The 14,900-nt window shown below is 35.7% G+C and overlaps 2 protein-coding genes across 6 annotated transcripts; one reads left to right on the top strand and one right to left on the bottom strand.

Annotated features, from left to right (window-relative positions):
• The first annotated feature begins 281 nt into the window (after positions 1-281).
• LOC122577966 (aquaporin AQPAn.G) lies at positions 282-9,202 on the top strand. 4 transcript variants are annotated; one of them, XR_006320450.1, is made up of 6 exons: positions 282-437; positions 5,891-6,148; positions 6,739-7,023; positions 7,511-7,720; positions 8,016-8,109; positions 8,169-9,202. XR_006320450.1 is itself a non-coding variant. In XM_043749729.1 (5 exons), exons 2-5 carry the CDS (start codon positions 5,891-5,893, stop codon positions 8,208-8,210), a joined length of 795 nt encoding a protein of 264 aa, XP_043605664.1. In that variant the 5' UTR covers positions 282-437; the 3' UTR covers positions 8,211-9,202. The 4 variants fall into 4 exon arrangements, 3 of the variants coding, with proteins under 3 accessions (XP_043605664.1, XP_043605666.1, XP_043605665.1); XM_043749729.1 differs by lacking the exon at positions 8,016-8,109; XM_043749731.1 differs by having other exon boundaries at positions 8,016-9,202.
• Positions 9,203-9,265: 63 nt separating this feature from the next.
• Positions 9,266-14,898, bottom strand: LOC122577955. Of its 2 annotated transcripts, XM_043749706.1 has the most exons (3): positions 14,507-14,648; positions 14,296-14,372; positions 9,266-13,644 (listed from the first exon to the last, which is right to left on the bottom strand). In XM_043749706.1, exons 2-3 carry the CDS (start codon positions 14,296-14,298, stop codon positions 10,108-10,110), a joined length of 3,540 nt encoding a protein of 1,179 aa, XP_043605641.1. In that variant the 5' UTR covers positions 14,299-14,372; positions 14,507-14,648; the 3' UTR covers positions 9,266-10,107. The 2 variants fall into 2 exon arrangements, with proteins under 2 accessions (XP_043605641.1, XP_043605640.1); XM_043749705.1 differs by lacking the exon at positions 14,296-14,372 and having other exon boundaries at positions 14,507-14,898.
• Between the last annotated feature and the right edge of the window lie 2 nt (positions 14,899-14,900).

Below are 14,900 nucleotides of genomic sequence, written 5' to 3'. Positions count from 1 at the left end.
ACTGCCGTATCGTGTTAATTGTACACGAAAGACAAAATCAAAGACATCGATGTAATTCCTAGAAGGGTAGAAAATTCTAATATTTGCTAACCGAATGATATAATACGCGTTTGTTTCGCATCGAGTTATGTTTCGTGTGGCAGCAAAATTAAAACAACGCTGTTACCTGGAGATCGTCGTTCGTTTTAACCGTGATATCCCTACTCTGGTAGCATCTAGCAGAGTACCAGAACAGACGCAGTTAGATACCTACGTGAGACCAGTTGGTTTCTATGCTCGGCAGCCTCGACAGTTGTCGTTCGGTAACTCTTGCAGAGCATTCGCTTTTCCGAGAGCTACTGCCGCGAAGCCTGTGACAGGATCCGTTGCTGAGAAAATCACAGAAAACTTTTAAAAGCGATTACCTAGCTTCTGCATTGACTCGGACCATATTCAAGGTAAGCTTCTTTCTTTATATTTCGATCGATATTTTAGTTAATTTATTCGAATTAATTCGAGATCCTTCTTGTGACTTTGCCACTTCACAGCTTTGACGTTTGTGTATCGATTTAGTTGATATTCTCGTTTACATTAACGTAAGATTCAATTTCGTTTACCAAATGTAGATATGAATATATAATACGGCTTTTGTTACACAAACAGTACGGTGTTTACGAAAAGTCAGCTTGTTGTTTGAGTCGTGCAAGTTTTTACGAGACAGAACGATAACAGAAGCATAGTGCGATTAAAATGAAGTAACAACAGTAAACGAAAGTTTATATTACAAATAGTGTGATATAAAATATGAGAATCATTGTGACAATGGAGAATGATTAACGAATGTCTTAATGAAGTGCAATAACAGTACATGGTATAAATCATAATGATAAACGTTAAAGCGATACTTCTATTTTTACTCAACATCGTACGCATCGCAAGGAAACTTATCGTTAGCGAGTACCATTATTATGTTTATCAAATAAGCCTTGATAAATCCGAACTCTAGATAAAATGTATTAAAATTACTTTTCGCCGTAGTAAACTATGTATATTTGCTTCATTACGAAATTATATTGTACACAATGAGTTTTATTTCGTTATAGTCTTGCATTACGAATGTAGCCAAGTAACTTGTTGCATATGAACAACAAATATGATTACGCGCGCGAGATAATTACTAATTATATATACATAATAGAAATATCTACGATTAAACCGCGGATTGTGAATGCCTATGCATATCTTATGTATACGTGTGCATTGTATACGTTGCGTTGCAACTATTCAAGAAGTACTCAGCCTAGAGATAAAAATAATTTCAATTTTCTAAATAAAGAATTTATATTAGCACATATATAATTCGTGCAACATTACTAATTAATAGAATTTCGAAATCTATAATTGTTGGTCGCCTATCGATATTACATGTTCTCGAAATAGTTTCACGAGAGATAAATGGGTTAAGCAAACAACAACAGTTACATTGTATGCGTCTTTTAAAAATGACGAGACGCTTTAATAACAACGTTGCTGTGACAGTAGAATTACTGTCCATTAGCTCGCCTGTAAAATAGAATCAGTAGTATCAGCCGGGGCAGGAGTGGCGTTCGCTACCACCTCGGAAGCTTTAAAGGAGATCGCACGCTTTTATGAAAAGAAATTGAACAATTTCATCAGATCAATCCGTGATCGAGTGCGCGTGTATCTCGCCACTGTTCAAAATTAATTTTCACCAAAAAGTGAACACAGGAGAGAAACTTATATCGAATAGATCGTAAACTTTTACGCAATTTCGTATTTCCATTGATACAACTAAGGAAATGTAATTTGCATAAAGATTCATTACGCCTATTAAATATCGTAACAACTATATTCTTTTACTTTGAATATTTTTTATTACATGTTTTTGCATATTACACAAATACATCAAAATGTTGGACCTATCGACGAGGAATCACGTCTACGCTGTACAAGATCTGCCAGGAATAGTAGCAATGGCAAACTGTCAAAGAAGAAAGCTCGTCTTACGCTATATTTCAAATACACGTATTAAGCTAACGTGAAAGAACAAGAAAACTTTTAACGTCCTCTTTATTGCCGATTAAAGAAAGCAGGATAAGAGAGAAAGAAATGAATAGAGATAAGGAGAGATATCGCGCACCTGTACTAAACCATATAAGGGTAACGACCATCATGGTTGAGCAGTGCACGACAATAAATCGCTGAAGACGTAACAACCGATCTATGTGAAATCGACCGGCTCCCGCTGCTTTCACGAATCCGATCGAATGGTAACAAAAATAAAAAGAAAAAAAAGAAAAGAATAAGAAAGGAATGAAAAATAAAAAGAAACGAAATTTCAATGTACGGATACGTTCAGCGTAATTACCATTCTTGAGTGAGAAAATCGATGAATTCTTGCTTCATCTTTTCCCTCGTCGTGACGCTATAGATCCGGTTAAACGATATGCAGGAAAGGACGCAAAACGATATCTTCGTACAATATTGTGCACCATGTAATAAAAGCCAGAGAAAAATACCACGTAATTTAATGAGGTCACTTGGAATCTAAGGTAAATGATTCTGTTTGCAATAGTCAATTCCGAGAACCAGTCGCGGGGAAACTATACGGCGGCTATAAATCTAATGGCTTTATGAAAACCGATGAAGAAAAGCGCCTAGCGAATTAAAATTATACACGAACGGGTCATAAAATATTGTTATTCAACGTCCGTTACAACCTTCGACGGCTTCGTATAATATGAAAGCGAGAATCGTTGTCGTTATTTTCTCTTTAAAGGAGAAAATCGTGAATTGGTTGTCGTTGTTTATCGAACAGAGGGAGAGGGTATCGCGTAGAAACCAGAAACCCCTCGAATTTGTAGAATACAAATCGTTATATCGAGTTGCGTTGCGCGCAAGGAAGAAATAATCTCGATGCGTGACATCACCAGAAAGAATCGAACACCCCCGATACAAAGGTAAACGGAGTTTGAACGACACTTTTAATGACACACGTGCCAGATGCCTGGTCGAAGAGTAGTCGATCTGCTAGCTTTACGATCAATAATTTATTTGCACAAACAGTTAGTCCGTTGCCTGGAATTTCGTTACGACGGTCAAATATGTACGAAACGAATAAAATAAAAAGAAACAAAGATCGAAATATCAGCAAATGGATGGTGCCATTAACGGTTTCCGTAAATATCATTTTACGTAAGATAATCGAAATGAAATGTTTCACTGCCAACTATTTATGGTATCAACGATGGATGTATTTCCTTTGTCTTTTCACGTAAAGGAGTGGCCACATACGCGAGTCAAACCGCGGACATACGAGCGCAGATAAAGTAAATAACGTAGCTTCGCTTAACATTTTTCCGCATTTTATTTACTTTACCGTTTGTGTAACGAAGGAAGATCAAACTACCATTTACCGTAACGTTCGACGCGTACAGTACTATTCAAATAAATAAAACGTGTGTGAACGTTTCACGTTCCATACACGTCGATACTCGACGAGTAATTTTTATAGGCAAAGATTTCCAGAGATCCTTTACCTTTATACTCGCATCCCGGTGTATCTTTCTATTTATAGAAGTCACAAGTTTTCGTAGTTGCAAACGATTATCGTGCACGTGACACACGCTGCAGCGTGGAAATTGCACGAGATGAGAATGGCGTGTCGCAGTCTCTACTTTTGCCTATGGATGATCTCACCCGAATTAAATCCATTATTGAATCGGCCGAACGTCAAGTTTTTTCACTCGTCTCGGACGTAAACTCGTTGACGATTCCTTGTATTGTCCTCCCGTTCCTTTTCATCCTATTTGCAATTTTATTCGCTTCCCTCGTCGCGCGATCCACCCGCGGATATTCGCTGAAACGAGAAGCTCGAGCGAGAGTTTTATTAGAAAATGGGCCGTAACGAACTCGTTCATCGTGGAAGGCAGGACGGAAATTAGGAAAGGGTAGAAGATGACCGACCTAGATCCGCGTTAAGATATTTGCGTCAAGTACGCGAGGCTTAAAACGCAATGACGTGCCGCTGGCGTGGGTGACGATTAGCTCGGGCGGTATTTTAACAGGAATGATTAAGTAATTCCTAGCGATTGGGACCGCCTGTCATACTTGTCGAGGATATGACGATCTGCATGAGTAAGGCCCGGCGTAGACGAGCGGTTTACGTTAGCGTCCATTTGCCGCTGCGTTTTGAAACAGTATAGATTTATACGAAATAAATCGCGCGAGACGCAACTTTGCAGCGAGCAACGATTAGGCGGCAAGTTTTAGTCTATCAAGACAAAAGCTTCTACTGCTTGGCTGCGAATCGGAATATTGACCTTCGGTGGTGAAACGCTACATTGTTTTATATAACTCAATTCACACAGGTGGTTTACGGAGCAATCGGACTCTACATCCAATTTTCATAAATTTTTATGCTTAATTCGTCAAAAGATTTCACGGTCGTACGAAAATAATTACAAAATTTGTCTCATTCTCTGTTTCGTCTCTTCTCATTTGTCTTTGCAAAGTCTGGCACTGATGAAAGTATCTTTTATATTTAAAGAATTTTTTTTATTTACTATTGTTTTATTAACTATTTTTGTTAACTGTTCTTTTGTAATTCCGATAACGGGTTGTCGTATCCATGGCTAAATTGTAACCAAGCAAATATGAATGAATGAAAATGGAATTAACGCAGAAAGCGCTCTTGTGAACTGCAAGAAAAATGCGTAAACGAAGCGGTGACATCGACGCAAACCGCTCATCTACACCTGAGCCTAATGCAACCTGGATGCGTCTCTCGTTAACCTAACGATTCGTTTCTCCAACGTAATTCGTAACGGTACAAACTACACATACGACGTGCCGTACGTATGTACATGCATATGTATGCACATGCCCACGGCCTCGATCTAAATCTATGACGCGAATCGACGGAACTGTTAAACGATCGACCGGCTTCATTTTCAAAGTGGTTAATGAACGATGGATCAGAAACGACCTCATCCGTTCGAGAATTAATGGAATGGAATCTCTGGATAACACGTTCAATGCGGGAGGGTTTCCTATCTTCCGTAACGAACAGCGAAGAACGCTCATTTCTTTCTAGTTGATCTCGCCTAAAAAAAATGTTCAGAACAGGTGTTAGATCGTTAAAAGATATAAAAACAGAAGATGACATTGATACGCGGTATGGATTCCGCATTGTGTTAACGCACGATAGTCGTCTAGAGAACGACGAAAATTGAAATATCTAACGATACGTTTGATCTTCGTTATTGATTTTAAGGATCAACGGCGGAAGCTGTTAACTTATTTAAAGAGAAGTTAACCGAACTATAAAAATAAATTACCAAGTTTCTCTTGTAGTTATAGCCGTGAAACGAGGACATTAAAACAAAATTGTTTTTCTAAATTTAGGATACTTCCTAGATACGGTTTCAACGTTAACTTCGTGCAAGCATTTTATACAGGCAATTCTACCTCCGCGGTACGAAATTTTACATTCGATACGTTACGAAAATGTGTTCGTTATAAACTGTAACATGAAAAATTCTAGATGTTATTGACCCACCTCTAAACAGCTTCGTTACATTTTTTTCCAAGTTAACGGGACCGTTAACCGTTCTTTAACGACGTTGCGCAAAAGGATCGAGTTGCCCTTCGGAATCTTTTCCTTTGCCAAGAGTGACTCAAGGTCTGCCGATTGAACGAATGAGAATCGTAGACGACATGAAAAACTATGTGAAAAACTAGACATTGCTTTTTATGGTTGAAACGTTCTGTGACTGACTTGGGTTACCGATACAGCGTTCCGTTTCGGTTATTACAATAAATGGACATAACGTTCTAATGTTTGTAGGTGCCTGGTAAAGCCAAATCAATCGGACGAACCTTTTTACAGATGGCAAATTTAAAGGAGACTTTAGGTACAGACGAGCTGACCAATAAAAAAGCTGGCCTTTACCGAGCACTGATCGCAGAATTTCTTGGTACGTTGCTGTTGAACTTCTTTGGCTGTGGATCTGTCGTCACGGGCAATGTCCTGGCCATAAGCTTGGCTTTTGGTTTGACTGTAGCCGCAGCGATTCAAGGAATAGGACATATTTCTGGTGGTCATGTTAATCCCGCTGTCACGTTCGGATTAATGGTGATTGGCAAGGTAATGATCGAAGATCGTGATCGTTTCTTAGAATCATGAAATCTTCGTCGTCGACTAATTTTTAACATACACGTAGGCCACAGGTCACTCGAAAAGTATTTATCTACTTTCTTCCTACGTGGAATATTTTTGTGGACTAAATATCCTGAACATCGTACAAAATATAAATGATACATATCATAATCACCGTAGAACTATTAATAGAATATTCAACACGGTTAGATTCATTCTTCCCGCCTAGTTATACAAACCGTGAAACGCGTGATCATTTCTTGGATATCGATTACTAACGCATTGATTTATCGATAATTTATTCAGCTTCTGTTGTATACGGTTTAGTCACACAATTGCTTGCAAGATAATTCATTCATAATGACGTATAGACGATCATTCGACGATGATATGGAATTATTTGATCTCGAAGAATAACAATACGTACCTAGTGTAATCTACGATAATTTGTTATACATACACGTTGTGCTTTACAGAAGATATTTATGTATTATTTTTACCGATGAACTAATAGCTTTTATAGGATGAATTAATTTATGCGTTATAAAATGTACCGAAACACTTACTTTGTTTTACAGGTGCCAGTTATCAGAGGCCTGCTGTACGTAATACTTCAATGTATAGGCGCAATAGCAGGATCTGGTATACTAAAAGCGTTATCTCCCGAAAGGATGGAACATGTTTTAGGCGTAGTATCTCTTTCACCAGGCGTTACTCCTGTCCAAGGTTTCGGTATAGAATTTTTCCTCGCCTTCGCATTGGTTCTGGTCGTATGTGGTGCATGCGATGCAGCAAAACCAGACAGCAAGGGGATTGCTCCTCTTATAATCGGATTTACAGTTTCTCTCTGTCATATCGTCGGTGTAAGATACATTCTTCTACTTTAGATAGAACCACCTTAACAATTGTTCATATCTAAGCTTACGATATACTGATTAATTATTTTGTTAATATAAGAGAATTGCAAATATATTTACGCGATATATTTTTAGCGAACTATGAGCTTATTGCCTTCTTCGGTTCGTGTCACTTTCTTATATTACTCTAAGAAAAAATCCATTATTTTTATTTTTATCGTTATTTCTGACGACTTGCAACGACCTTCATCAGACGCATTCTTTATTTGTCATAACGCAATTCGAGTATCATATTAAATCGACAGAATAAATCGAGGCGTTTACATTTTTCTTGGCGAATTTAGCAAAGAATTAAATAAATCGAAATGTTCTTTCCTTACTATATATTAAAATCTATTTTTCTGCTCATAACTCGCGATAGTTAAACTTGAATATTCCGAAGTTCTTGTAATACTTATCACATGCCTTTGACTATACTGTATTGCTTTAACAGATACCAAGAACTGGCGCAGGTATGAATCCAGCTCGATCACTCGGTAGCGCCATTGTAATGGATATATATGAGGATCACTGGCTGTATTGGGTTGGTCCAATCCTTGGTGGTATGGCAGCTGGATTGATCTACGCGTTCGTAATCGGTCCTGCGAAAGAATCGAAAAATTCCAACCGAGTGTACACGGTCGCTGCGACGGACGAGAAGGAGGTACAGTAAAAACGAAGAATTTAGCGGAATTCTCGACACATTTAAATCGATTACGAAAATGATTTTTCTTTCTAATTACCCTTCGCTGATATCTATCGAAATAATTGACCAAAACATTATCGTTTCATGGACATATTACAAATAAAGCATTTACCTTTAGGCTGAACGATATGATGATTTTCGTTGTAGAATCTTTCTACGTTTGATACTGTTATGTGTTCCTTGAAAATAAGCATGATGGATAATCGTTTGTCTTTCCTTTCTTTAAATCTTCTATATCGTGTTTGCTTCACAGAAGTTCGAGTACATAGACAGCGGACACGGTGGACTTTAAAAATGATGCCGACATAAAGAAAGATTCGAAGACGGAAATATCATATTTTTATATCGTATGTTATAATTATGATAATCGATGAAATCGGAAATATTCGAAGTGTTATTTTTACAGCTACAGAATCTTACCAGCAAGAGGAAAGATAACCCCGCTTGACGCTCTAACTATCGCTAACCATCGCATTCTCAATTGCTGAATCGTTATTTATGTAATGATTTAAGTGGGTGAAATATGTGAATTTTATGCTATTACAGTTATTTAATCAACGTGTAATCAGCCGAAAATATTTAAACAGTTAGAGAACATAATACTCATGAATGCTGATCATATAGAAAGAGCAAAGTAATTTGTTTACAATTTATGCAATTCATCTTAATAATCATATGTGTGATGAATTTAGTTTATCCGATATACAAATATGCATTTGTTCGCTTATATTTAAATACATACATGTACTTTACCTGTAACGTTAAGTCGCTCTTTTGTATCACACATATTTTACTGAACGGAGTTGTTGCAAGCCAAAGATTGATTCTGCCGAACTGAAATGTTATAGTGTCGACATCTTCTGCCAGTTAGATGCAACCTATTTATTGGAAATAGTTTATAAAACACTTATAAACTGTCGATAAATTATCAAAAATTATATACGAACTAGCCTTTCATACATCATTGATATAGAAAATCATATTCGATGAATGCCAATATAAGTTAATCTATGTTAATTTGTAGTATTTTATTTATCGACATTGATATATTATACTTTAGGTTACGACTATATAATTAATATTATATATGTATAATAGATGATCAGAATATGTAACATGCAATATCTAATTTATAAATTCTGGTGACAATGCGTTTTCAATATTTAATCAATATTTATACATCCTCATAGGTAAATGATCAATTAAATATCATTCTTCGTATTCCTATATTTTATATCTATTGTATTTTTTAAATTTATAAGATACATGTTATGAATAACGATGATTTTGTTATAGATTGCATATTAAAGTATAATTGGAATAATATATCACATATTTAATCATGTTTGGATATATTAATAATGAAATGCATGCATATCTAAGTATGTGCTATAACCAATTGTATGAAATAAAATGTAAATATTTTGTATGAAAGTACAATGACACGTGTTATTTGTACTATGTATATGTGCGATGAAGGTATTCCCAAAAAATAAGCAACACTTTTAATTTTACATTTACACAGCATACTTTGTATTTGATACATAGTTTGAAATGTTTATAGAATATTGAATAATTCATGTTCCTTTTCCATTCTAGCTTGACAAAATTAGCATAATGTGATTAAATATTACAGTAAGTTTAATCCTTTAAAGTACCTTGTATATTCCCAAAGGTGGAATCAAGTGTATAACAATGGTAAAAAAATGTAATATATCATTAAAATGGGACAATTTCACCTATAATTGAAACAAATAAAAAAATCGAGTATAGTATTACTGTTGACATATATACACAAAAATGCCTTATGTTTAGTATCTACATGCGCAAATACTAATTTATAAGACAGATATCTAGAATGAATACTTAAATTTACAACGACGATGATTTCATTTTTTTAATATTTCTATAATATATTTTCACATTAATGAAGATAAAAAAATTTGTATAACATTTGTATAAGTGCAGAACGTAAAAATAAACGTACCTTTTTCATTAGCTAAATTTACGTTCTTATATGAAAATTATAATTACTAGGCATTAACTTATTTTTATATGTTATTGGTATCGCTCAAAATTGTAGACATAATGTTACAGTTGCCGTACAGAAAATAAAAAGAAGGAGAAATAAAGAAATTTGAAAGATATACATTGATCAGTTTTTAAATTTATATGATTGACGAATCTAATGATTAAAATGTTTATCCGTATTTATTACAGATGTATAAGGATTGAATTTTGAATGTATAAAATTATGATTTAAAATGTCGATATGGGTTGAAAAGATAAGGGATATATGAATTTTAAATGAAAGCGCGTTTCGTCGTTATTTCCTAATAGAAAATTTAACCCTCCATTTGTTGAAGTTTGTCTTCGAGACTATCTTGACTGTCATTGGTGTCGTTTAAACTGATTGCGTGACTTCCATGTTCGAGTTCTATTACAGAATCGTCCAATTGACTCTTTTGTACCTCTAATACATTATCCGATGGTTCAAAGATATCTGTTGATTCTGAAAGATCTTGTTCGTCTAAAGTCAAATTTGAATTTTGTTCAGGTTGTTCCATAACTTCTTCTTGAGATACTGACTCAATTTTAATATCAGATTCTTGGGGATCAGACACATCCATGGGAACAGTATTCTCTAACTTAATATCTACTTCTTGATCCTGAGAAGTAGTTTCAACAACAGCCTCTTCTTTCACTGAGTAATCCTCGGAGATAGATGGTCCAGCTGTTGGTTTATCATTATAGTTCTTCTGAGAACATTCTCCGATAGAAGATATTTGAGTGAGGTTACTTAAAACTGTTTCTTGCATCTTGACTACAGAATCAGCTGAATCTAATATACTACACAATTCCCGACTCATTTCTTCCACTTCCGATGCTTCTTCTGTTTTTATAACAATAATCTTTTTATTTCCATAGACTTTGGAACTGGTTATCAATGGTTTACCTTCTCTTCTAGTATTAACAGTTGTTGGTATTGCTATGGCTGTTGTCATTACTGGTATTGCTACTGCTGCTGTCGTTGTTGGTACTGGTACAACTGTTGTAGTAGCTAGTTTCGGCGTTACTGTAATATCCTTTGATATATTTTCTACTTGTACCTCAGATTTACTCTTTTCTTTCTCCTTTTCTGGTTCAGGCTGAATATCATCTATTTTTATTGTTGTTATTGGAGTCGTTGCAGGAGTTGTTACAGAGGTTGTTGCAGAAGTTATTGCTACATCATTGTCATTATATTCTTGTTCTTCATCGTACATACTTTGCTTTTTCTTTACAAACACTCTTTTTAATGGTAATTGCTGTTCATCATCAGATTCGTCGTGACGTTCAGGAGACATTTCTTCAATAGGTTCATATTCTTGTTGCTTACGAGCCTCTAATTCTTCAATCTTTAAGCGTTGTTGTTCGACTCTCTTTTCCAGCTGTTCTAATTTTTCTTTAGTTTCTTGATCTCCTACCGTTAATGCAGGTTTCGATGCAGGACATACAGTTGTTTTTGTTACCGAAGACGATGCATTTATGGACTGAGATGTTTTTAATTCAAATTTCGGAGATTCGCTTAGTACTGTATCGTTATTTTTTATTGTAGTAGTTGGTTGCCGAATATCCGTAGTTGACTGCAACACCGCTTGAACCAAACTTTGGTGTTTATCAAGTGGCTTCTTTACGACAACTCTCTTTACAACGTTACCAGTTGGTAGCTTTGCTAATTCTGCTGGATCGATTATCGTACCATCAGGATTCATAATAACTTCTCGGGTAGTATCTCCCTGACGAATAATTCTACGAACAATTACTCTTTTCGTTACTTTGTGACCTGTACTAGATGTTTGAGAAGTGCTACCTGTCGCATCTTCATCTTTTACTGTAGATGTACTAGTCTCGGTATTACCAGGTTTTCTCACAACGATTCTCTTTATTACTTTAACAGTGTTTACAGCCTTTGGTGTATTACTGACCGCTATAGGAATTTCAGACTTTTCGTCTTTTGTAGAAATTTGATTTTGTGAACTACTTTGTCCTTGTTGAGGTCTTAATTGATTCGTAGGTGTAGATGATTCTTTATTTTGTTCTTGAACATTTTGATGTTTCAGAGGTATCTTATGCTCCTTAAACACAGATGCAACAATTTTTTGAACTTGTGCTTCCGTTTCATCAACACGGGAAGACTTTGAAGGTTCTTCATTTTGTTTAGACTGTGGAGGTTTTGTAGCTGATTGAGATTGATTGGTAGTTGGACTTTGTTTTATCTTGCTGTCTTGTACCTCTCTACGCTGAATGGGCATCAAAGTTTTAATTGTCTTTTTAATCATATTTCCATCTTTATGCCTCACATATACAACTTGTTCTTTTTGATTTTCCTCCTTTTCCGATCTTTCTTGTTCCTCTTCGCTTTCTGATGGCTTAAGCGGTTTTGGAAGCTTTTTTACAATATATGCTGGTGGCTCGTAATCATCATCTCCATCTGAATATTGTTCTTCTTCTTCATCTTCGTCAGAATCCAAATCAAGTTTAGTTTTATTGTCTGGTTGTAATCCATCTGGTCCCATTTTTTCACCTGCTTCAATATGTTGTTTTATATGTGTGACATAATCTGCCCTATTTCTGCATGATTCCTGGCAGACATCACATGTCAATCCCATACCTGTGCGTTTTGTGTGCGTTAACTGATGTACCTCCAAACTCTCTTTACGCTTGAATGCTTTACCGCAATCTTCGCAAACATGGCGTTTTTCTACAGAATGTGTTCGCATATGTCTGGTTAAATGATGAGATAAAAGGAATGAACGAGGGCATAGTTTACATAAATATGGTCGATGTCCAGCATGCGTCGTTAAATGACGAGCTAGCTTCGTACTTGTACGGAACGCTTCCTTACAATATTCGCAAACAAAAGTCTTATCTTCGTTATGTAGTACCTCATGACGTTCTAAACCCTGTTTGTACGTGAAACGTTTGTTGCAAATGTTACATTGGAAAGGTTTCTCCTTTTTATGTACGGAATCCTCATGCTTTTCTAATTCTTCGGTTGTAAAGAATTCGCGGTCACAATGCTGACAACCATAACGCAATTCATCTCTATGAACCTTTTCATGACGTTGTAACAAATTTGCCCTTGAAAATTGTTTGTTACATATCGGGCAAGAGAATGGTTTCTCTTCTGAATGCGTAGTCATATGTTTCCCAAGATCATACTTAGAAAAGAACATACGATCACATTCTGTACATTTATAATTACGATCACGATGAGCTCGTTGAACGTGCAAAGCAAGAGCCTGTCGTAATGGAAAAGTACGATCACATTGATCACATGCATGTACTCTTATCTCACCTGGCTCTAATTTTCGCTCCTCTTTAGTACTATTTGTATCTTGATCTCCCTCACTGCCAGCATCCTGTTCCTCCTCATAAAAATCATGTTGTTCTTCTTTGTCTCTTTGCTTTTCTACTTGCCTGTCTCTTTCACGTTCCCTATCTCTTTCTCTTTCCCTTTCTCTATCACGGTCCCTATCTCTTTCACGTTCCCTATCTCTTTCTCTTTCCTTTTCCCTTTCCCTTTCTCTTTCTCGATCCCTATCCCTTTCCCTCTCTCTATCCCTTTCTCGTGTTTCTCGTCTCTCCCTATCACAACTATCAACTCGAGGCTTTTTATTTCCTTCGTTTTGAGATCTTTGCTCCAAAGGTCGTTTATTGTTCATATCAGGAGGATCATTTGGAATCGGTGGAAATGGTCTTGGTAAGACACCAGACAATGGATAAGCTCTCAACGCTTCATCTGCTTTTTTGCACTGAAGCTTAAATTTATAAGATCTGTCCAAATTCCAACGACACATGCTGCATATCATTTGTGGCATTCCATCAGCTGCATATACCTTAAACATATTACGTTAATATGTATTACATAAAAAAATTGCTTTATATTGATAAAAAATTTATTGAAAAAATATAATCTAATGCAAAAAACAAGCTTACACATAAATATCTTATTAGAAAGTTTATCTAAATTTGTTGTATAAGTCAAATTGTAATCATCAATAGAATAGTTGAAGTTTACATATATTTTATAAATTACATGATATAAAATATTAAAATGATATAGAATATAGTAAGTGAATTACTTTCCCGCCAAAATTGATTACCCTAAATTGTTATAACAAGAGAAAATTATTTCATGATACGATGTAGTAAATTATTTTATATGATGTTTATTTCATACATCTGTATGTATATAAATATCGATAATACAAAATATCAGAACGAAAATACGATGTATTTTACATTTTACCATCGCAGCATTTAGAGGAAGTTATCAATGATATATGATTTTATTTCGTAAATTACATTTACATAAATAAAAAATATTATACCAAACTTAAAATTTTCAAATATCGATTGATCTATTATTGATCGTACATATCAATCGTATTAGTGAATTAAGTTATTATGATCGAATTGTAACGAAAAATGATCGAATGAATTTTGCTCAATCGGCAAATAACATATCTGCATTATCCAAATCATACCATTCACTGTCTATTGGCATTTTGGTCCATGTAAGATATCGATAATAACGGATATAATTGGACAAAGAACGATGCTTCTAACAGAAAAAAGAAACGAATAAGTTGTATAGCAATAATATTTAAAAGTATGACTTCTCTAAGAATATCATACAAAAGGTAGTTAGACAATGAATCAGTGGCAGTCGATGCCGTTTTATGAGAAAATAATTACCTCAATGGCGACGCACGACATGATTTGCAGTGTAAGTGGCACTTGAAATGGTTTACTATGATCTCTTTCATAGATAAAAGAAAGTGGTTCAGTTTCGGTTAGGCAAAATCGACAGACCCGCCTGGACCTGAGCGGCGCCGGCCTGTTCTCCATGTTTGACTATCGTCCGTTCACGCACCTCGCAAAGCACACACGCGTTCCAAATAGCCGTTCTTCACGAATGTTGTATAATCGTAGTGTGACGCACCGTGAGAACAATTACGACAAAAATGCCTATTTCGATTGGAGTATGTCACTCATTAATCGAAATCCCACGAAACGACGCCGAGCGTCGGTAAGCGTCCCGTCACGAACGACGAACGAGCGGGACAATGTACACACCGCTATGGCGCTA

Source organism: Bombus pyrosoma, linkage group LG3 (genome assembly GCF_014825855.1).
Source record: "Bombus pyrosoma isolate SC7728 linkage group LG3, ASM1482585v1, whole genome shotgun sequence".
Lineage (NCBI taxonomy): Eukaryota > Metazoa > Arthropoda > Insecta > Hymenoptera > Apidae > Bombus > Bombus pyrosoma.
This window is presented reverse-complemented; position numbering and strand designations above follow the sequence as displayed.